Source organism: Chaetura pelagica, unplaced genomic scaffold (assembly GCF_000747805.2).
Source record: "Chaetura pelagica isolate M959 unplaced genomic scaffold, ChaPel_1.0 scaffold775, whole genome shotgun sequence".
Classification (NCBI taxonomy): domain Eukaryota; kingdom Metazoa; phylum Chordata; class Aves; order Apodiformes; family Apodidae; genus Chaetura; species Chaetura pelagica.
In genome coordinates, this window is record NW_009953204.1 from 4,273 (window position 1) to 26,391 (window position 22,119).

Sequence of the window (22,119 nt, forward strand, 5' to 3'; positions counted from 1 at the left end):
GCTTTAGGGAAAGAAGGAAAAAAAGCTGAGGCCCAGGCAGGCTCCACAGTCTGTGAGGGATAAAACAGCATTTGGGTGAGTTTCATCAGGGAAACTGAACAGTGAGGTGAAACACATGAGCAAGCAGCCCCTGCCATGACAGACCCTCCCCTGATCCCCCTCCTGCCCCTCTGCAGCCCAGAACTGAGGGGATCCTGGAAGGGTTTAACTGTGTGGGAATTTCTGCCTTCCTTGCTAGGGAATTTCATGACCTGAGCAATTTCAGATGTTCCCATTTGCAAAATTGCACGTAGACTGTTATGGGAGGGAAAGGCAGAGAGAGATGAAGGTTATAGCAAAAATCCCCAACAACCCTGGGTCTGAAGGAGAGTATTAACATCTGAAATGTGAAAAGACCCTTTTTAATAAATTCTAAGTCATTGCTGACTGAACTAAGTGTTTTCAAAACCACAGCACAGCACACCCATCTCACTGCCCCCATGCAGTCATTGGGCATTAAGCCCCCTCCTCACATGACACAGCATAAACATGCAGCACTGACCACACTGAGCTCATTACCCGTTCAGGACAGCAGCATCTGGCTGCAAAACCCTCCTCTGATGTGAGTCACTCAGCACAGCACTGGGCTCTGGATCCAGCAGTGTCAGGACAGTCACTAAGCCTTCAGCTTCTGTTACTTCATCTGTTCTAATCATCTCCTCTGCCTCTGTGTTCAAGAGCAGCTCCTCAGATTGTGCAGTGTTTGCAACACCCAGCAAGGAATTCCCCTCTGGCAGAAGTGTCACCAGACTCCAGGGGTTCTCTGGGGATGGAGAGAGCTGGATTAGATCTCTGGCTGGAGGCATCTCAGCATCATTGACAGCTACTTTGCTGACAGCAGCTGTCTGCTCAGTGACCTTATTTACACCCCCGTGAGCAGAGACAGACAAAGCTGCTGTTGTAGGTGGCCCAGTGGTGTGTGTGACAGGGCTGGGGCTGGAATGAAGAGTCTCATGTTCAAGGTTATCTTCCAGTGATAACTTCTCCAAAGGGTGTCTGGATGATGCCTGGTGTGGTGAGGACACGGGTGCCTGAGAGGGCAGCTGGGCAGTGGTGGCTGCATCTCCTTCCACCAACATCTCCTCGCTCTTCTCCAGGGATGCAGAGACCACAGGGGGTTTGTTCACTCTGGCAGCTGTGGGCAGCACCACGTTTGGATCAGATGGGATGGCTGGTGTTGGCAGCAGGAACACTTGGTTGTTCATGAGTGGAGCAGTGATAGAACCATTCTGAGCTGCAGCAAGAGAAGTCCCAGCTGGGGGAGGCTGTGCTGAGGGCTGGGTCAGCTTGGGCTGTCTCTCAAGAGCAGCAGTAGGTCCTGCAGACACAGATGGTTGTACCAGAGTGAAACCAACCTTATTCCCAGGAGCTCCTAGGGAGGATTGCTCTGGCCTTGTGTTAAGGATGGCTGGCAGAGATATGCTTGTTCCCAAGAATTTACTAGCTCCTGTTTTTCTTGCAGTTGTGCTGATCTCAGTTGGCTTTGTGTTTTCTCCCACACTGGTCTGTGAGAACAGTTCAGTGGGGTCTTGGATTTGGTCACTTTTCATGGCTGACAGCAGGGGAACCTGTGCAGATGCAGGTGAAGGTGGCCTTGCAGCAGAGTTGGTATCCATCCTGGGATGGGTAACTGTAGCCAGAGGTTTCCCAGAAACACTTGTTTTAATTTGGACCTTTGTTGAAAATGGAGAATGTGCTGGTGCTGGTGTCTCAGTCATTATAAAGAGCTGAGGCACAATGGGAGTAGATTCCAAATGTCTAGGGAGGTTGGGTTTTATAGCAGTGGTGGGGGTTGGTGCTGTTGTAGCATGCACAGTGGCTCCTCCTGAACAAGATTTGCTCCCCACTGCACATTCCTTGTGGTCATGCCCAGCTGGAAATGCTGGGGAAGCCAGTGGTGTGTTGGGCACCACGGGGGCTTGTGGTGGCAGCTTTGGAAGGGACTCAGGACCTGGGAGACTCTGCAACGGGGACTGCAAAGGCAGGATGCCTGTGGAGACCTTCAGTGGGTGCTTAGTGGTTCTGGCTGAGGGCAAGGTCCAACACTCTGTGCACTGGGCATGGACAGAGGACACTGAGCCTTGGTGGTGGCCAAGAGTCTGCAGCATTAGGTCCTCGCTGTGCTCAGCCTGGTCCCTGGTCCCTGTGGCAGGGAATGGAGGCTGGGCAGGCACTGGAGAGCCAGGGACTCCCTTTGCTGACAGTAGAGGAGTTACAGAAGAACGTGGCTTTTCAGCTGTGGAAAATGCCTGGGGGGAAACAGGAGGGCTGTGCTGTGCAGGCACCAATGGTGGTGGAGCAGGGGAGGTGAAAGGCTCTGCTAACACACCAGTAGGTACCAGCAAATCAGTCCCCTTGGCTTCCTGGGAGCTGGGAGCAGGTACCTGGATCTCTGCAGGCAGCCTGTGCAGATGCAGAACCTGCAGTGTAGAGCTCACCCATGGGTCCAGCAAACCATCTGGTGCTGAGGTCACACCTTGAGAAGAAGCTGTGACAACTGTCTGACCAGGATTAGTGAGCACTGGCTGAGCAGTTCCTTTTGTCTTCTCTCCTTGTTGGTTAGACATGGTGGAGAGAATCATGTCAGGGCTTGGAGATGCACCAGTGGGATGAGAGGAACTAGTTCTCATTGGGATATCATGGCTGCTTCCAGGGGCACCCAAATCCAGATCTTCCTTCTTTGTGAATGAGAGGGCAGCTTTGTGCTCATCTTCACCCTCAGGAGAGGGCACCAGCTGTAAATCTGCTCTGTCAGTGGGCAAAAGGATAAACACAGGCTTGACCAGAATTAAGCTAGAAGGGCTCAGATTTTGTAAACTTGCAAGGTCCAGCGTTGAAGAATTTGATGCTGAGAGGATTTGCTGAATGGAAACCAGAGCCCCGAGGCTGATGTTTGGGAATTGTGCAGGCAGAGGGGAATCTGGCATGGGCTGCAGGCACATCCTGCCAGCAGCACTTCTGAGCAGGAAGGACAAGTGTGGGGATGATGGCAGAGTTCTGAGGTGCTCACCTCTGAGAACACTGAGGTTCTGGGTAACTGCATCATGGGTCATCCTGAGCTGCTGCACTAGTGCTGCTGGGATCTCACCAGGAACACTGGGCACCACTGGTTCAGGAGGTGCTGCTGTTGAGCTGGACAAGCCCCGTGCAGGGACCAAGGGCAGTTCTGCAGCAGGAGTTGCCAGGCTCCCAGCTTGCTGCCTCTGCCAGGCTGAAGGAGCAAAGCTGTGAAGAGGAACCTTCTGGTCCCCTTTGTGGTGCAGCCCAGGGGGGCTGGGGACTGGGCTGGCTTGTGGAGTCAGGGGGGCAGAACCAGTTCTACCTGCCTCTTGTGGGAGACTTTTCTTTCCCTTGGAGCCTTGCACGGTGCTCATGGGCAGCACCACAGGGAAGGCTCCCTGAGACACAGGGTGGGCAGAAAGGCCTTGAACCTGAGACCCAGAGCCAGTAGCCACGGATGGGGCTGGTATGTGAAGTCCCTTCTCAGCAGAGGTGGGGATGCCCTTTAGCTGCAGTCCAACAGAAGCAGGAGATGATGTCCCTGGAGGCTGAAGCCCTGCAGGAGCAGAACCTGAAGTGCCTACAGGTGGAAGGGCTGTGTACCCAGAGGTGGGTGTACCTGGAACAAGTGCAGATGTTGCTCCTTGGAGCTCTTTAGTGGTGTGGGGAAGTTTCAGCGTGGAAGTCTGTGATTGGCTTGATGAAGCAGAAGCCTCTGGGCTCTCAGATGATCTGGACTTTTCAGGTTTACTGGTCGTTGTCAGATGGCCAGGATCTCTTTGCCAAACTAAAGCTGTGATTTCCTGAGAGCTCCTGTTGGTTTCTTGGGAAACATGTTGTTTGGTACAGTTGAGAGTCTGGGACAAAGAGAGGGGCTGTTGTCTGTCAGTTCTGCTAATGGGCCCTTGGAATGGAGATGGAAGTAACTCATCAGGAACAAGAGCTTCCACATGCATCAACAATGAAGAGGAATGTACGTGTCCTTGTGGGAGTGTCTGAAGAGCAGGCAACTGGGCTGGGAGTCCAGAACCGTTTCTTGCAGCTGTTGTGGAGTTTCTGGCTTGACTGCCTGTTGTTTCTTGCTTCAGAGTTGGAATAGGGGAAAACTGAACAGCACTGGCAAGTGTTGGTCTGGAATAGACTGCACCCAGGTCCCCTGAAGTTGGCTTCTGTAGGAATGCAGGAGTTGTAACTGTAGCATCCATACTCTGGGTCTTCTTCAGGTGTGCAGGTGTCACACCAGCTTTGCTGTCAGGCTGGGCTTGTGGGTTTGTGTCCTTTGGCCCTTGGCTAGTGGGGGTCGTTGCTGGTGGGAACCAACCCACCCTGGTGCTTTCAAGAGCAATCCTGACTCTGGTGGGAAATGGAGATGCTGCTGTTTCTCTTCCTGGAGGGTGAATATTTACTGTTGAAGTCAGAAGAGATGTTTTAGGACTTGGCTCCTCCATCTGCTTGGTATCAGGAATGGAAGAGAGAGATGTGACCTCAGGGGAGGCTTGATGGATCCCTGCACTGGGAAGGGGCTGGGGCAGCCCAGCACCAGAGCTGGTAGGACTGGAACCAGCCTGGGTCACATTTCCTGGTTTTCCTTGCAGTGACCTGTCTGGCTGTTCCAGATGGGTGGCAGCCTGTGCTCCTTGTGTGGAGACAGGGATGCTTATGCTGCTCAGGAGCTTCCCAGGAACCGTGTGTCCACCCTGGAGCTTTAAAGCTGCTGTTTCCCTGTGCAGTTGCTCAGGCACCTCCAAGTTTCTCACTGAGTCCTCAGGCAGTGTGGCTGTTCTTCTTGCAGCTGCCTCTGTATGGACAGGAATTGAGTCAGCTGTCAGCTCAGCAGCAGGATCCACTGCTGGACTCTGAAAAGGAAAGGTCACCTCCTCTGGGTTTTCTTCTGTAACAGGAAACACTTCGCTGGGCACGGGGCTGCTCTCAGCTCTTGGTTGAGCTTCTCCAGGAAGGCTCAGGTCTGAAACTTCACTGACATGATGTTCATTCCAGGAGGCACCTGATGAAGAGAGAAGAAGCCCTTTACCTATTCAGCTGTAGGGGAACTCCCAGCAGCTGCAGCAGGTCCCGCTCGGCGGGGCGGGTGGGCAGCTCTGGCACTGCCAGCAGAGCCAGCTGCTCCAAACCTGACCCTCTGCTGCTCATACCCACTGGCCTCTGACACCTCATACTCCTGCCACCCCGATGCAAAGCGTTAACCAGCCAGAGGAGCCCCCTGATTAATTGCACAACGATACAAGTGGCAGGTGAAGGTGGCAGGAGGATGAAAGCCCAGGCTGAGGACAGGCTGGCAGGGCTTCACCAGCAAAGCTGTTTGTGTCCACAACCTGAGCTCCCAAGGTTTAGCCCAAACTCAGCAAAGCAACACAAACCTTCTTTCCACAGACACAAGCACTGAATCAAGGTCCTGTATAAAGGAAGTGGAGCAAACACACACAAATACACCTTGCAGGGGGATGGGGTCATTTAGAAAACCACAACAAACAAAAAACAACACACCCCCCCTGAAAATCATAGAATTATTAATTTGGTGGACAATTCTTTGACCCCACCCTCCCAAGCTTATATTTACTGAAGAGAACAGCCTGCCTGAAGACACAACTGCTTCCTTGGCCAGGTGAGCCGGGGTGCACCCGCAGGGTCTGCTCACAGCCCCCCAGCAAGAGGCAAAGAGCAAAGCCTGCCTGGTTCCCTGCAGCCCCAGGAGCTCCCTGGGGGCAGGACAGCATCACAGACCCAGCACTGATTTCACACAGTCCCAAATATTTGACAGGACAGTTCCCAAAGCAAATGCAGAAGAGTGTGTCACTGCAGGGTGAGGAGGGGAGCCCGTGCCTAAGGTGATAAAGAAAGTGTCTTCTGAGCAGGGCTTCAGAGGACCTGAGTTTGCTCCTCACTTCTGCTGGGGACCTGCTCACTGGAAAGTGGCACTAATTGTAACCTTCTTTCCACAGACACAAGCACTGAATCAAGGTCCTGTATAAAGGAAGTGGAGCAAACACACACAAATACACCTTGCAGGGGGATGGGGTCATTTAGAAAACCACAACAAACAAAAAACAACACACCCCCCCTGAAAATCATAGAATTATTAATTTGGTGGACAATTCTTTGACCCCACCCTCCCAAGCTTATATTTACTGAAGAGAACAGCCTGCCTGAAGACACAACTGCTTCCTTGGCCAGGTGAGCCGGGGTGCACCCGCAGGGTCTGCTCACAGCCCCCCAGCAAGAGGCAAAGAGCAAAGCCTGCCTGGTTCCCTGCAGCCCCAGGAGCTCCCTGGGGGCAGGACAGCATCACAGACCCAGCACTGATTTCACACAGTCCCAAATATTTGACAGGACAGTTCCCAAAGCAAATGCAGAAGAGTGTGTCACTGCAGGGTGAGGAGGGGAGCCCGTGCCTAAGGTGATAAAGAAAGTGTCTTCTGAGCAGGGCTTCAGAGGACCTGAGTTTGCTCCTCACTTCTGCTGGGGACCTGCTCACTGGAAAGTGGCACTAATTGTCATTTGCTCTCCCCCAGGTGAAGGAGAGGACACATCCCTTGGGGAATGCACAGTCCCTGAGCTGGCCACGCAGCACAACCCAGTCCTGATGCAGGGATCTCCCACCACAGGAACCATTTCCACCACATCTTAGAGCACAGCACCACAAACAGACAGAAGCTGCTCTTTCATCCCGTGGTTGAAACACCAGAGCCTGATGGCACAATATTTAGCATCATTTTTCTGTGCAGGGGTAGTGAAGGAAAAGAAGGCAGGACAACAGCAAGTGAGACTAGAACAAAACCATCACTCACCAGCCACATCCAACAGTCCAGCTGCCATCAGAATAAAAATGGGGATTTTTTCCTGCATCTTGTGAAGCAGCTCCTGAGTCACCCCAACAACCATATATTCAGAGAGGAAACAAATTGCTAAGGAGTCTCTGCTGCTTCTTAGCAATGGGCACTGGCTGTGTTTGTCCTGGAAGGGCAGAGTATTGGGTTACTTTATAAGAGCTTAGACCAGACAGTGACCAATTATCTGTCCCAAAAATAGAAAAAAAAAAGCCTGCACCAATTGGAATCAATAGATTTTTAACAAAAGGAGAGAGTGTGTTCATGTGCATGGCAAAGATGGAAAACCTGACTGCAAGCATGAGAGGCTGCCCATGCAAGGCAGCTCTTCATCTCTGGAGAAAGAGTTAAAATGGGTTAAAATGCTGCCTGGAGCACTGAGGGCAGTTCTGGGCCCCACCAGTTCAGAAGAACATTAAGGCACTTACATGTCTGCAGAGGATGGCAGCAAACTGGTGAGAGGGCTGGGAGGAATGTCCTGTGAGCAGCAGCTGAGGACCTCGGGCTGGTCTCATCTAGAGAAAAGCTGAGGGGTCACCTCACTGGTCTCCACCATGACCATGGTTGTTCTACCTACCCATGAAGGGCCAGAAGGTTTTGCCATTTTGTGCTGAGACAAATGTACACAGGGATCAGTCCCAGATGGAGATGCTTCACTGAAGCAACCCATTTCTGTTGGTCCTGGGCTCTGTCAGCCCAAATAAGATGGACATTCTCTCCCTATGACCCTCTGGGTAGGGTTGGTCCACAGAGAAAGGCTGCTGGGGCTGCAGCTTCTCTCATTGCATCAGTGGGATGATCCATCCCAGAAACCTGCTGGATCCCTTCTTCCCCAGGCCTCCAAGTGTTGACAAAGTGTGTCCTTAATGCAGGAGCTGCAGAGAGAAGTGAACACACTGCACAGCAACCCCCTCTGGCTCAGCCACCTGGACATTTTGGTGAGGCAGGGATGGGTGAGAGAACAAGCACAACAGACACTTCACAAGCACACAATGTGAACTGTCTGAAGTACCAAAGAAGACACCAGAGGCTTCCCAGGCAAGGGGGCAGTGACATCCCTTTTACCTTTAACCACAAGGCCCCAGTGTCCTTGCAAACCTCCAGCAGCAGACAGGGAGCAGGACACACCAGGCGTGTTTGCAGAGCCCCTGCACACACTGATAGTGAGCAAAGCTCCTGGGGACAGGAAATTCAGAGCAAAGCAGGTTGAGGAGCTAAGAGGGAACATTCTGCCATAGCCCTGCCTGCTGTGAGTGCAGCACAAAGATGGGCTGGAGTCAGATAAGCAGCATAATGACAGCTCAGAAAAGCAGTGCAAAAGACACCCAGGACGAGGTGGTTGCTCCTCAGGGAAATAACAATGAACCATTATCCATCCTTCAGCAAGCTGATAAAGTGTGGTCTAGTAGATATGACACCAGATTAGGTGCTGACAGATGCCATTTCCAGTCCCAGCCATGTCCCTCACCTGAATGTGGTAACCAAGGTCAGGTCACTTCAGCTTTTTCCCACACTGGGAGTTGTTTGGGAAAGAAAAGTCTCCTGATGGGCATTTGTGCAGCCCCTGGCACACAGGGCCCCACCTCACACCAGCACACAGGCCTTTGTCACCTTAGACACTTTCAAGAAGGCTCCATTTCCAGAAGTTCCACATCTCCAAGTTGTGTGTCTGCTTCTTGCTCTGGTTGGGAGTCTTAACCATTGCCTGGTCTTGTCTTTCCCCAGCTGGTAGTGAGGCCAGGTCTGTATCACAGCAACAGATTCTTCAAAGGCACAACTCACAATTTGTTCCTGTTTTCTTCTAATAGTGGATACTGGACCCAAATGTTCAAGCAGACTAGACAAGGCATTGGTCAGTGATTAACCAGCAAGGAACTCACCAGCAGAGAAAGGGCAACACCATCTATCAAAGCAAAACCAAGCTCAATGCAAGCTGTTATTTTATTTGTTAGCCAAGATAATAAATTAACTTCTTCCTCCTGACGCTGCTATGGGAGGAGCAGCCAACACTTTGAAAAGGGGCCGAGAAGTTGATGAACTTTGAATTAGTTTTATTGAAGAAGAGACCTTCAACAGCAGGTTTTGAAGCTCTCCTGAAGCCTTCAGATGCCCTGCACGTGCTTCATGGAGGAGCTGAGGATGGCCAGGCCGTTCAGCTTCCGCAGCTGAACAAGGTGCCTGGAAGGACAACAGGAAGGTTGCTGGGAATGCCAGGTCATTAGCCATAAAACTTCTCAGCTTCCACTGCTCTGCTCTACCCCAAGCCCAAACCACCCAGGCTGTTTAAATGTTACATTCAATAAATTCCTCCTGGAGCAGCATGAGAAACAGCTTCTAGATTTCTATTCCCCACCAAAAAAGTTCTGAAAACTGTTGCATTTCACATGAACAAATCTAAGACAACAAGGTGCTTCCCTTTTGCATCTGTGGAGTGTTGTGCACATCTCAGAGCAGACACTTTCTCTCTTGCTCAGCTGGCATCTCCAACAGAAGCAAAGTCAGCTTTTGGGGCCCAAGCATCACCCCTTGCTGCCTGCAGTGGTTCAGGATGTGCATTCACAAGTTGAACCCAGTTCCTGCCTGGAGCACAGTTCCAGGTCCAGCTGGCAGGCTGCAGCTAGCTAGAGCTTGGGAAACCCTCAGCAGGCAGCAGCAGCCACTCCTGGCTGACATTTATACTTCTGGTTTGCTCTCATGATTGCTCTGACCCTACCAACTGATCCCTCCTGCTCCTCCCATGCTCCCAGCACAGGGACCATCAGAGAGCAATGGAAAATCAGCTCCTGGAAACACATTCAGACAGACAGCACCACAGGAACTGTGGGCACAGTGCCACGAGTGGGGGTTCTGCTTGGAGTGGCATGGATTTCATGCAATAATTACAGCTCTACGAGTAGAATCAACTAACACTGGTCAGGCTTTCAAGAATTATCACCTAGTAACAACAGATGGTGCAGGAGAACAAGAGTCTCTCTCACAATACCTTGGCTCAGCAACACAGAGCTTGCCCAGAGCAATTGCTGCATTCTCCTGCACTGAAGTTCTTGCAGCATCACCACCAGCATGTCTCAGCAGAGTCCTCACCACGCTGGAACTGAGTAAGGATGTTGCTGCTCCAGGGACTGCCAGGCACTGGGCAAGGCAAAAAGCTGCATTTCCCACAATCAGCTCATTCTCTGACTCCAGGAGCTTCAGCAGCACATGGAACCCTGGGAGAAGGAGTTTGAAAGAACACAGATTTGTACAAGTAACACTGAGATTTCCTCCCATCTTCACCTAAACTCCCAGAGAGGGAACACTGCTCCACATTGGGAATTTTTCTAGAACACCTGGAGGAGCAAGGGAATTTCATGGCAAGGTTCAGGATCCAAGACACTGTCTCAGCCTCACCTGAGCCAAGGTGTCTTTCTCACAAGACTGAATCTACACTCTGAGGGGTTCTCTAGCATGGAGCTTGTGTCTGCATTTGGTTGATACTTCTCTGAAGCTGCACATGCCACCTTTGTTGCTGGCAGGGTCCTGCACTGGCCTCTCAGCCCAGCACACCAGCAGGGCAAGCACAGAGCAGAGCACGTAGAGAGCCAAGATAAATGTGTTAGGACTGAAGTGCTGTTGTGGAAAGAACAGCTGAAAAAAGGAACATGAAAAAGCTTTCCAGATATCCTTAGCTAACACAGAACAGCTCAGCTCAGCTCCTGCTGTACCCTACTGTAGAGCAGCAGAGTGTTTTCCTTATGCCCTTGCCCTGGAGCTGTGCAGCTCTGCAAGGAGCAGCATCTCAGGCCACAGAACCTGGAAACTTTTAGAGAAACCCTTTTCTAAATAAAATACAGCCCTGGCTGTCACATACAGGTTTCCTTGGGGTTTTCTTTCATGGCTCCATCAGTTTTTCCAAATCACCTCCCACCTTTTCTGCTGCAATAACACCTTCTGAAGAGGTGATGCTGCTCCAGGCAGCAGGAGTGGCTGGTGCAGAAGCTCAACTGGGTAGCCCAGCTGGAATGCAATGGAATGTCATGGGACTCTAGCTTGATTCCAGCAGGCTCCCAGTAACCAGGGAATGTCTGGGTTGGCAAACAGAGGTGACAGAAATAAGAAGCAGTGACTCCTCACAAGATGAATCCTCAGAGTTTTGGTGGGAAGCACAAGAGTGAAGAGTTCCTGCTGCTTTGAGGAAAGGAAAGCTTCATGTACAGATGACAGTGAAACTCATCTGGGGTGTACAAAAGGAAGATGATGCTCTGAGAGGCTTTTAATGAGTGGAAATCCTTAGGGTTCCAGTTAAACTACACGAGCTGACAGTTTTGTGACAGATTCAACCATTCAGGTAAAACTTCAGTGTTCTCTGTTGTAGTTACATTAGCATTAATTGAACCTGGATTTTAAAGTAATCTAAGCAGTGTTACACCATATGACTAGAGCAAATATACTTAAAAAAACCCAGAGACACTTGGTCTGATAACTTGACTCTGTCTCCACATCCATTTCCCTTCAGTACCAGGACAAATATCCACAAGCAATTTGAAGGAAGCTCTAAACAGCCCCAACCTCTGGAAATCAGATGTCAAAATTAAGTTTCTTATTTTAGCTACTATCTTTGGGAAATACAACTCAATTCAGTTACAGTTTTCAAGCACTTTTTTCACAGTACTTGTATTTTTTTGCTCTGGACAAGCCTATCAAGCCATTTTACTACAGTTTCTCTAGCTCAGGCTCATTACCTGTTTCCATGCACACACAGAGCCAAGGCTCACTGAGCATGATTTCAGGAGCTAAACCATGAAACCATCCCTCAAAACCATGGCCCAGGTCTTGCAAGAGCAAAACTCAGTGTTCAGGTCTGCTCTAGAAGAAGGGGAAGAAAGTAACTGGGTGACACAGAGGGGACATCTTAGCACTCAGCCTCTAATTGCTGAACTTGTCACTTACTTTTATCTGCCTTCACTAGATCCTCCTGAGCTTGTCTGCTGCTCCTGGTGCAGATGCAAAGGGTCTTTATAGCATAAGTGGTTGTGCTCTCTCCTCCAGCCTAGGTTTGGTTAGAACAAAGCACACACAGAAACACACCCAGGGTTACAGGTCTTGCCCAGGGCAAAGAAAAATAATACATCTAAACACAGGGGCAGCAGTGGCTGTCTTAAGGAGCAGCACAAGCAGAAATAAAAGAGAATTTAGCTAAATGCATTTACTTTCAAGAACTTGATCATTTTCTTCACCACCCCTCCTCTCACTGCCTCTTCCTGAGCTGGGGAGGAGGTTGGCAGGACCCGGCTCAGCAGCCCAGTGGCTCTCTGCAGGACACAGGGGGAGGGAAAAACACACCTTGAAGGAGTTTTCACATGATTTTGTGGTTTTTTTCTTTGTTTTTGTTTTGTTTTGTTTTGTTTTGTTTGTTTGTTTCAGAATAAACCCGAAGTAATTAAAGGAGCCATTTAGAGGAATATAACAAAGAACATCTTTAGGACATGGATTTTTTTTTTAATTGCTCCCTGGAAACTGAGCTCAGCACAACTTGTAAAGAGGAGAGAGAGAGATGAGACTAAACTGAGATCAGGGCAGCTCCCTGTGTGTGTATCTATTGAAACAAATCCCTACTAGAAACCAGCCCAGCTCTCCTGGTAATCCGTAAAACAGATGAGAACAGTTCATGTGACTTCAGAGAGGTGAACAGACTGAATCCACATCTGCTCCTACCCACCTGCCTTGACTAACTGCTACCTGTGGGAGTTACCCACCACTGACAGGAGCACCAGCTCCTAGGTGTGATTCACATACAAGAACTGTAAAAGAAACAGCTGCTAAACACCCAGATGGTTCTTGCTCCTTTGCTTCCAGATTGATTCTTTATATTGAAAACCACCCTGAGGATGAAATTATTTGTATGAGCTTCACTCAAGTAGATTCCAAGAGAACACTGAGAACTGACTGCCTCACACAATAGAAAGACCTGAAGAATACCAGGGGTATATTGTTACTTTGCCACTATAATGATGAATCTTCTAGGCTTCAAAGCCTAATGGAGAGACTTGCAGTTGGCAGTGCAAGTGTCCAGCTCAGGGCAGCTCATACAACAGTTTGTTAGTCCACAGGTCTCCCACTTACTGTCACAATCCTGCCTTCCTCAGCCCTGAGGAGAGCCAAGCACCTGCAGCTGATGTCCACAGCCAGGCCCTGAAACAACAACGTGCAGAGCTCAGGTCCTGCTGATTGCTGGGAGGGCTGGGGAAAAGAAATGGGTTAACAGACAAAATACAACAAGGAATCCAGAGGAGATCAGGGCACACGTGGCAGTAAAGCTACCAACACCCAGAACTCAGAGGTAACTTAAGAAATTCTTCCTTCTTGATGGAATCCTTAGTTTGAAATGATTTTGGAATGTGCCAAGCATCTAAGAATATCCCATCCTTGGAGGCTGATGCCAAACAAAACATTTACACCACTGAGGAAAGGTACTATATGTGTACATGGGGGTGGGGATGGTGGAGGAGAAAATGCTGCAAGTTTTTTAACTTTTTAGCTTACTTAAATTGTCAGCTGTCCTTGATGGTACCTGAAACCCCCATCAAAATTAAAAATTGACTAAACAGCAGCAGAGTCCAAGGCTGGCAGCCTGTAAGTGCTTCAGCATGCTTGATGTCAGAGGGCTGTGGATCCATCCCACACAGTCAGGCTCCTTTTCCCTGTGCAGGCTGCAAGGTCACACGACTCCATGCTCACCTCCTCACCTACTCTATCATGGCCTGACTTCAGGCCCATTCACAGTGACAAGGGAAGGAGATGCTCTGACTGCTCAAGCAATTCTGAACCTCTGAGGAAGAGGTTAAGAGAACACCACTAGTAGATATCCAGAGATCTCATGTACCTGGATGGTCTCGTTTGATTCAAGCAGCAAGTTCATCATTAGGCCCAGCACTGCAAACAAACACTCCTGGTATGGGGGGGTTTTGATATCCATGCATTCATCCTGTGCAGAGAGAAGAGAGCAAACAATTCTGAGGCTCAGAATGTGCATTTCCTCAGCCTCACATGTGCCTGCTGGGATGGGGACACAGACACACCATCAACTCAGGGAAGGAAAAGCCTTATGAGCACCAGAGCCAACACTGGCTTTTTGATACAGCTTTGTTCTTAGGTTGGTTTCACCTTGGTACACTCCAAACTCCTGATGTTTAGCAGTGACCATGAGCCTTTCTCATGCTCCCAATTCTTTATTTTCTGAGGACTGAGTTCATTCCACATCCTTACCCTGAAAGGGGCCACTAGCAATAAGGGATGACTTCCTCCCCTTCACCCACCCAGCAGTGCACAGCTGGTGTGAGCACCAGGCAGCTGGGAGACCTTTCTCCAGCCACCAGATCCAAAAGATCTCAGCCAGGGGTTGGGAGCAAGAACAGGAGGCAGACAAAGGAGGCCACACAAGTGCCATTTCCACAGGAGACAGGGCTGAACTCCCTGTTCCAGTGCCAGGTGGCAGTACCAGCAGCTCCAGGCAGGCTTGCCAGCACTCCCTGCTCCCAGCCAGCTGCTCTCGGGTGGCTGCATCTGCACACAGGCTCCCCATGATGCCAACACAACGGGCCAGGGCTGCCTGGTTCACCAGCCTGGCAGAGGCCTGAGGAGAGAAGAGTGGAAGGACAATTTCAGAACAAATTGCAAGCAAACAACAAAGACACGTTTCTGTCCCTCTGGCAATGGGATTCCAGAATCTCTCTCACCCATGTTCAATCCCAACTGTCCCAATGTTTGCAAATCACCCTCATAGATATAGAGAAACTGGGATCTTTTCATACCAGCAACTGGGTGAATAAAGGTAAAACACCAGTGGAAAGCAGGACATGACACTGAGCTTTGAACCTGTTGAGGGATAAAGAAAGTGATGTTTGTCACTTCAAGCTTTAGACAAAAATCACTGATAAAGGCAACACAACAACACAAAGACCAGGCAAACATCAGTCAGCAGAACTGACAGCAGAAAAGGCCAACAGCCTCTATCACTGGCTCACTTAGTGCATTTCCCAGTACAGCTTTCTAACAATGAATGAAGAAATGTAACTCACCTTTCCTCTTGAGCTAACTCAGACAGCACATCCATGGCACTGCTGGCTCTGGGGTCTGGGCTGCTGACAAATGTCATCAAAAGCTGCAGCCACCTGTTATGACAAAAAAAACCCCACCAAACAATTATGTCAGCTTTGGTTTAATTCTCAGAGATCAAAATTGCATTTTATGTGCCCTGAAACAATGTGTGATCTTAAACTGCTTTGTGTGCAGTGGGTTTTGACCAAGCTAGATACACGAGACCCTCCAAACACTCCCAGTCACCCAGTTGCCATTAGGACAATATTTTGGCACCAGATGCTCTGGTGTTTTAACAAAAGCACAAATTTCTGCCAGCACTAGAACATTCCACCAGCACATGAGCTGCTTTGCTGCTGGTGAACATCTTAGGGACAGACACGTGGAACAGTCAGGAGGTTTTTCTGAGGTGCAGTTTTGTTCATTACTTGGTTGGGTCGTGGTGCCTGAGCAGCAGCCTCCTCCCAGCCTCACTCTCTGAGTAAAGAGCAATCAGTGCCAGTGTCTCCTGCTGGATCTCCTGTATCCCTGAGGACAGCAGCTCTGGCAGCTCAGCACTCACCCCAGAGTCAGTCCAAAGCAGACGCTGATTTTCTTCTGAAAAAAGAGCAGCTCTGAGAGCAATGTCACACCCAGAGGGTCCCCTGTTACTCTTACCATTTTTCTCCTGGTGCTGATTTAACAGATTAAATGTCTTCAGCTCATCCACTCATGTGCTTATTAGCTCTGATGTTCATCTTGCATAACACTCCTACAGAGCCTTGGCAAGGCAGAACACCCACTGACCTTCTCTCAGCTCCATTACTTCAACAAATACACTGGTGGTTGAACTTCTTAGTTACAACAAGGTCTGCATCCAAGTGGTGTTCATGCCAAACAAGTTTCAGACACAGTCAGGGCCACACCAAGGGTGCCCTGGCAGTGATTAATGCTGATTACACAGTCTTACCATTCCCAGCACAGACAGCTTGCCAAAGGCACAGGAGAGCAACACACAGATCCATTTCAGCAGTGTCTTTTCTCTCTGCACAGAAGCCCCTAAATTAGAAATGTTAGCTTGTAAAAAGAGCAAAGGACAGATCAAACAATTAGCTCCTTGGCCAGGGAAATCAAAGCCCCCCAGAGAGGAGGATCTGCCTCACAAACACTGAAGCTCCTGAGCTCTAAACCCAATTATTGGTTGAACATTTTTAGGAGTAGCAGAACTGTTTTCCAGGGGACCTCCCAGCTCTGCTCTACCCTCAGCACACACAGACCCTGCAGAGCCTCACACAGCACCAAACAGCTAATAAATCCAGTCCTGAATAGGGTGTAAAACCCTCGTGCAAACCTGGACATGCTTCACCTCTGGGGTCTGTTTAGAGCCAACACTCAAGACACTGCTGAACCCCCAGGAGGGCTCTGCAGTCCCTCTGGCAGCCTCAGACATCAGCCCTCCTCCCCTCTTCAACCAAACCATGCTGTTCTGAACCAACTCCCTTGTGCAACGTTCTCAAATCACATCTCTTGCACATCTTCCCTGCTCCCTTCACCCATCTGACCCTGACTCAAATCCACACTCAGACAACAGATCCCTCTGAAGACAAAGCTGATGAAGCAACACAGGGATACACGGGTCAGGTTTGTTTCTTTTATCAAAACACACTATCACAGCAGCACAAGGTACAGGTCCCCAGAGATGATCCTCTTCCTTCATTACAGGATTAGAGAGCTTCACAGGTTGCATGACAGAGCTATATGGCCAAATATTTACTGATGGCAACTAAAGCTCCAGGGAGTGTAGCCAGGTACACTTAAAGCAACCAAGTGCTTTCAGGTGTTCTTTATCTGAAGGTTTTTTCACAGACCTGCTCTCAGCAGGAGAGTGAGGACAGCTCTGCAGGAGCAGGAGACAGAAGCAGAAATCCATGACTTCTGTTCACTGCATCCAAGAAAGCCCTGTTTGTGCTGCCAGCCCATCCAGACATTAACCTCTGTTATTACATTATCTTTCGATCCTTTCGTCTGCATTTCAAGAAGTGATTGTGTTTCCTGAAAACAATCTGTTCATTTCCTCCTGCTGCACCCCCCTGCTGTGCCCTTTGGAGAGCTCTCACCGTCTGACAGGCTCGTTGTCTTTGAGGATACTGAACCCATTGTTTGTCCGAAATAAAGTTTGTTCAGTGCCTGAAAAATGCAGAGATAAACCAATCAGCTCTCTGATCCATCTGGCTGATGGATCATTGAGACTCCTGCTCTTCCATAACACAGTGTTAAAAGAAAAGGTCACTGGATCAACAGCTCTGGGGAAAGAACATCGTTACAGGAGGGAAAAAGCTCCAAGAATGTTGCCTGAAGCAGAAGCAGCTTTGAAGCTCAAGACCAGTCAGTGCTGTGAAGAAAACTGACTTCAAGGTAAAGGCTTTTTAGGAAGGCTGAGACATGAGACTGGATTCCAAATCAATACTTTCACAGAGCTACAAATATTTCTTAACTAATTAATCAGCTCCTAAGGGACCCAAATCTCAACAGCTCAGCTACAACATCAGCCCTCTTCTAAAGGAATACATGCAAGTATCCACTGGCCACAAGTATTGAAGCACCAAACATTGCTGTGTTTGTGTTTTACACACAGGAATAAATTTCCTCTTCCTTTAACAACTGCTCCACTGTTAATCTACTTGGATTACAGCTCCCATGAGCAAGCAGCTTTGCCTCCAGTACTCACGGTCTCTCACAGCTCCTGCCAGAAGCCTGATCCCTCCTGTGTAGTAGAGGATGCTCTGGTCAGGCCTGGCAAGTTTCTGCAGCAGTTCTTTTATGGACAGAGCAGCAAGATTTCCAGCCTGAACTTCCTCCATTGCTCTCTCTTCATCTTGCCTTCTTTTCTCCTCCAAGTTTACCTCATTCATGCAATCTTGGAAATCAAAAGGAGACAAAGCAGGGTGGGTAAATGCTGTGATGTGGTGTAGTTCCAGTGACAAATGAGGTGGACTGGATGCCAGGGAGCACTGCCAGCCACTCCCAGAGGTACAGAACAACCCTCAGCTCTGGGGAGCCCATCAGCTTCAAGAAGAAACAATGAGAAACACCAACATGAAGAGACTCCACCAAAAGTTCTGAGGAGCAGAACAGTTCCATCTCGATCAGAAAACAAGGGACAAGAGTGTAAAAATTCCTATTTCTTACCTTTGAACAGGCTTTCCTTTTGGGGGTCAATTTCTAAGATCTTCTGGTAACACTGCCTGGACTTAATGGAGAAAAGAAACAGGCTCTGAATTAAAAAATGGGAAGATGGTAAAAATTATATCCTAGTCAGAGTCATCCTGTTTGAGCTCTTGGGCTCCAGTCCTTAGTAAGTGTGAAAGATACAATCTATGAGACACACAAGTCAAAACTTTCCTAATTAAAAGTGTAAGGTGGATATTCCTCTCAGTGCCTGCATCAGCCTGCTCTGCCAAAGGGAAATGTCAAGTACAACCCCAGGAATGTGCCAGCAGGAACAAACCAGCAAAGTTGCAGTGACCAAAAGTGCAGGGACTTGTCAGCAGGGACTTGTGCACCTGGTGCCTTCATCTTCCCTTTCTGCATTTTGTGCACATGCAGCAACAGTTTAATAACACCCACTGCACTGAGCAGCTTGGGATTAAAAAAGTGAAACACATTTTACTCAGTTGTCTCTCTGGGGAAGAGACAACTCTCTCCCAAGCCCAAAGGCTCAGGATACTGTTATTTATCCCATTCTTCAGATCACCAGTTCCTCCCTCCCACCCACATCCTTGTATAAGAGCAGAACCAAACACGGTCCCACAAGACTTAGTCAACTTACCTCCTCATAGTGCTGAAGTGCCAGGTGAGCTTTCCCCATCAGAAAATAGGCTTTAATACATTTTTCATTGCACTGTGTTAACAAAAGGAATCATTAATTATGTGTTTAGAAATTTTAAACCCTTTAATACTTGTCCAGCTTGCTGATGAACAGCTACAGCTGCCCACAATAACTGCAAGCACAGAGGGTATTTACACCATCTCCTAGAGGCATTTGAAGCCTAAATGCTGATTTGTCATCTCCAGGTACCAACTCCCCTTCCCAATGCAAAGAATATTGTTCTGGTTAAAGGTGGAAAACAGCTGAGATTCCTTCCCAGAAAACTGCACTTCAGGCCCTACAACCTGTGCAATTAGGGGATGTTAAGGCTGCAGCCACAATCTATCATAATATTTTATAGCAACAGAATTTCCATATGTCTTTTGCCTGGTTCTGCCAGGAACACAATAAGTTACCTTCAATGCCCATTCACAGTCACTGAGGGCTTTTTCATACTCCTGCATCTTCAGGTGGGCCTGAAACAGAACCAGGAGAATCCAGGCAGAAGAATTAGAATCCTTCAAACAGCTTCCACCAACTGCTGTGCAAACCTCAGCTAATGAAAAAATAAATAAAAGCAGACTGTTGATTTGCCCACTGTTGATTCTGCAGGATAATTACCAGTTGCTTCTAAACTTGTCTTCCATCTGCTCAGAGTTTGTTACTTAGAATAAATTTAAGAAACTGAAATTCAATACACACCTGTGGAATATATGAAGCAAGTAGAGAATGCAGGGCAAGTGTTAACATTCTGCAGTTAAAAATTGATCCCAAAGAAAAGATAAAAATATAAACCAAGCAAACACAAACAGAAGCAAACCCCAAAGCCTATGAACTCTGAATTGCTGGGAGTGGAGGACAGCCAGGAGGAATTGTTTGCTCCCTTTTTGAAGCTCCCCTGTAGCACCACATCTATGACTTCCTATGAAATTCACTTGGTTTGGGTTCTCTCCTGGCAAAGTAGCACCAAAAAGCAGTGGTGGCTCATTCCCATGTGCTGACCTGTGCTCTGTTTGTGTAGAGTTCCTGCTTGTCTTTCAGCTTCTCCAGACCTTCCGTGTACCTCTGGATGGCTGTGACAAAGTCTCCCTTCCTGAAGGCAACGTTTCCCTCCTCCTTCAGGGCTGCCAAACAACATCAGGCATTCAGAACAACATTTGGCTTTTTTTTTGTAATTACATTTGGGGTTCTTAAATAACAACGTTTGGGTTGTTTTATTCCCCCAAGGGGTGACTGAGGAAACAGGCCATGATCTCCTGTTGGAATAATCATCAACATTCCAGTCCAGCTCCACTTCATTTGCCATGATTTGCAAGGCACTTCTGAGCTGCTCAGTGTACACGTGCCCCTTCCCTTTTCCAGAGGGAAAACTGAGCACCTGCCTTTGCCCAGCTCTGAGAGACTCAAACTTGGTCCCTCCATCCCAGACTTTTATCCCAGAGAGGACAGAATGAAGAATAACAACCCTGTGAAGTGTGTGGCCCTGCTCCCACACAACCCAAGCACTGTCTCATTGTGCATAATGGCAAGAACAGAGAAGTTCAACAGCCTCTTAAATCAGCCCCAGGTCCTGCTAAGTGGTTTTTGAAGGGCCAGCAAAGCCCTCAGCAATTACCATTTGCTAAGTGCTCGTTCCTCCTCCTTCGTTCAGCTCGTTCTTCTGCATCTTTTTCCAGCATTGCCAGGAAAGCATCTTTGGGTGGCACATCAGGGAAAAACCAGGGGGGAAAAAAGAGCAGGCTTCATTAAAGTCAAGTTAAAAGATGAGGAAAAAGTAATTTCTAAGGTATTTGTGAGTCATTTCTCTACAAAGAAAATGTTCAGGGGACATTTCATGAGTGGAAGCAGAACATGAAGGAGCAGCTGCTGCCACTCAGGGTCTGCCCTTCCCTCCATGGAGCTTCTCTCTAGAGATAAAACTTGTTTGCTTTTAAATTCAGAATGCTAACATGTTAGATGAGAGGCCAGAATGTGCTGACCAGCTGCACCAACAACCTTCCTACCCAGGAACAAGCACAGTCACACTGGTAAGACCCAGGAATGGGTTCCTACACTGACTGGATTTTGATTAAAGTCACTAGAAAAGTTCTCTCTGACTCTGGCAGGAGTGGAAATAGGTCTTGCAGGAAATAACAGCAACCCTTAACTCCCTGTCTGCTAGAGCAGAGTGGAGAGATGCTCAACACTAGAGAGAGCACTGTCCTACCTGCAGTCACTGCCTCTGCACTTCCCACCTCCTGCAAAAGAGAAACAGAACACGGGGATGTACAGAGAGACCTTGTAGGAAACCCCACAGCTGCAAAGGAGCACCTGGTTAAGGTATTCAGAGCTACAGGGCATCTGAAGCAGCCAGATGGATGCACACTGGGAATATCCAATTGACACTTAAAGGGTGGTTGGAATGTAGGAATTTTTTACGTGATCAGAAAGTTTCCATTTGGATCTTTAATGGGGCAAGTCACTGAAAGCCAAGCCCTTCTGCTGGCATCAAAGCCTCATGAAACTAACAAAGGGCTTATTGTGTCTTCAACCAGGCCTGCTCAGGCTCCTGAAGTGCAGGGAGAAGCTACAGGTGAGGGCACCTCAGCACGTGGATAAACCCAAAATAAGTCTCCTGTGTTCTTAGCAACCTTCAGACAGGGACAACATGACACCAGAGCCTCCCATTAAGATAAACACTGTAAAAATAAAGGCACAATCAGAACAAACTTGTAACAATTGTCCAGTTTCTTTTTCTTTCTTTTTTTTCCCTTCTGGGCAAGGGATGTGAATTGGTGCCATGTAAGGACCAGAGCTGAACACAGCTTGAGCTTCAGGGGGAAACAGACCCTTACAGAAGCTTGTCTGTTGATGACTGTTCTGTTCACCACAGTCTTGCTTTCTTCCTCCTGGCTCGTTTCTTCATCTTGGAGCCTTTTCTCTGTCTCAGCAATGGATTTTTCCCTCACAGCTGGGTCTGGGGAGTTCAAGCCTTGCACCAAATTGGCTAAAAATAGGATGGAAGAAAAGAAGAGAGACACACACAGACACACAGGAGGCCTGGAGGGACCAGGAGCTGCTGCTGAAGGCCCTGGTAGCCAGTTCGGCCTTTACAAACAGAAACATTTACAAACGCAGCTTCATCCGAGCTCCCTGCAGCCTCCGGGCTGTGACACCCCCGGGTTAAGCAGCACCCTTGGCACCTCGGGACACCTCACCTAAGAGGGTTGGAATTCTCCTCTTTCCGCCCCGTTTCGCTCACCCCTTCCCAACTTCTCAGCCCCACCGCCAGAAAACGGGGCCGCCCAAACACCCCCTGCCCCCCCTGCCCCC

The 22,119-nt window shown here is 48.8% G+C and overlaps 1 protein-coding gene across 1 annotated transcript in view; it reads right to left on the minus strand.

The window, feature by feature from the left end:
* Positions 1-8,986: 8,986 nt before the first annotated feature.
* TTC12 (tetratricopeptide repeat domain 12) overlaps positions 8,987-22,119 on the minus strand; it is a 14,541-nt gene continuing 1,408 nt past the window's right edge. Inside the window, exons 2-21 of the mRNA XM_009997415.1 lie at positions 21,636-21,793; positions 21,014-21,041; positions 20,423-20,500; positions 19,810-19,931; positions 19,224-19,283; positions 18,769-18,840; positions 18,129-18,189; positions 17,668-17,856; positions 17,057-17,126; positions 15,910-15,998; positions 15,389-15,557; positions 14,942-15,034; positions 14,675-14,738; positions 14,362-14,496; positions 13,747-13,848; positions 12,987-13,055; positions 12,074-12,175; positions 11,814-11,913; positions 9,868-10,093; positions 8,987-9,062 (exon numbers count right to left, since the gene is read on the minus strand). Coding sequence (XP_009995717.1) covers positions 8,987-9,062; positions 9,868-10,093; positions 11,814-11,913; positions 12,074-12,175; positions 12,987-13,055; positions 13,747-13,848; positions 14,362-14,496; positions 14,675-14,738; positions 14,942-15,034; positions 15,389-15,557; positions 15,910-15,998; positions 17,057-17,126; positions 17,668-17,856; positions 18,129-18,189; positions 18,769-18,840; positions 19,224-19,283; positions 19,810-19,931; positions 20,423-20,500; positions 21,014-21,041; positions 21,636-21,793 — 2,063 coding nt within the window. The remainder of the gene's footprint in view (positions 9,063-9,867; positions 10,094-11,813; positions 11,914-12,073; positions 12,176-12,986; positions 13,056-13,746; positions 13,849-14,361; positions 14,497-14,674; positions 14,739-14,941; positions 15,035-15,388; positions 15,558-15,909; positions 15,999-17,056; positions 17,127-17,667; positions 17,857-18,128; positions 18,190-18,768; positions 18,841-19,223; positions 19,284-19,809; positions 19,932-20,422; positions 20,501-21,013; positions 21,042-21,635; positions 21,794-22,119) is intronic.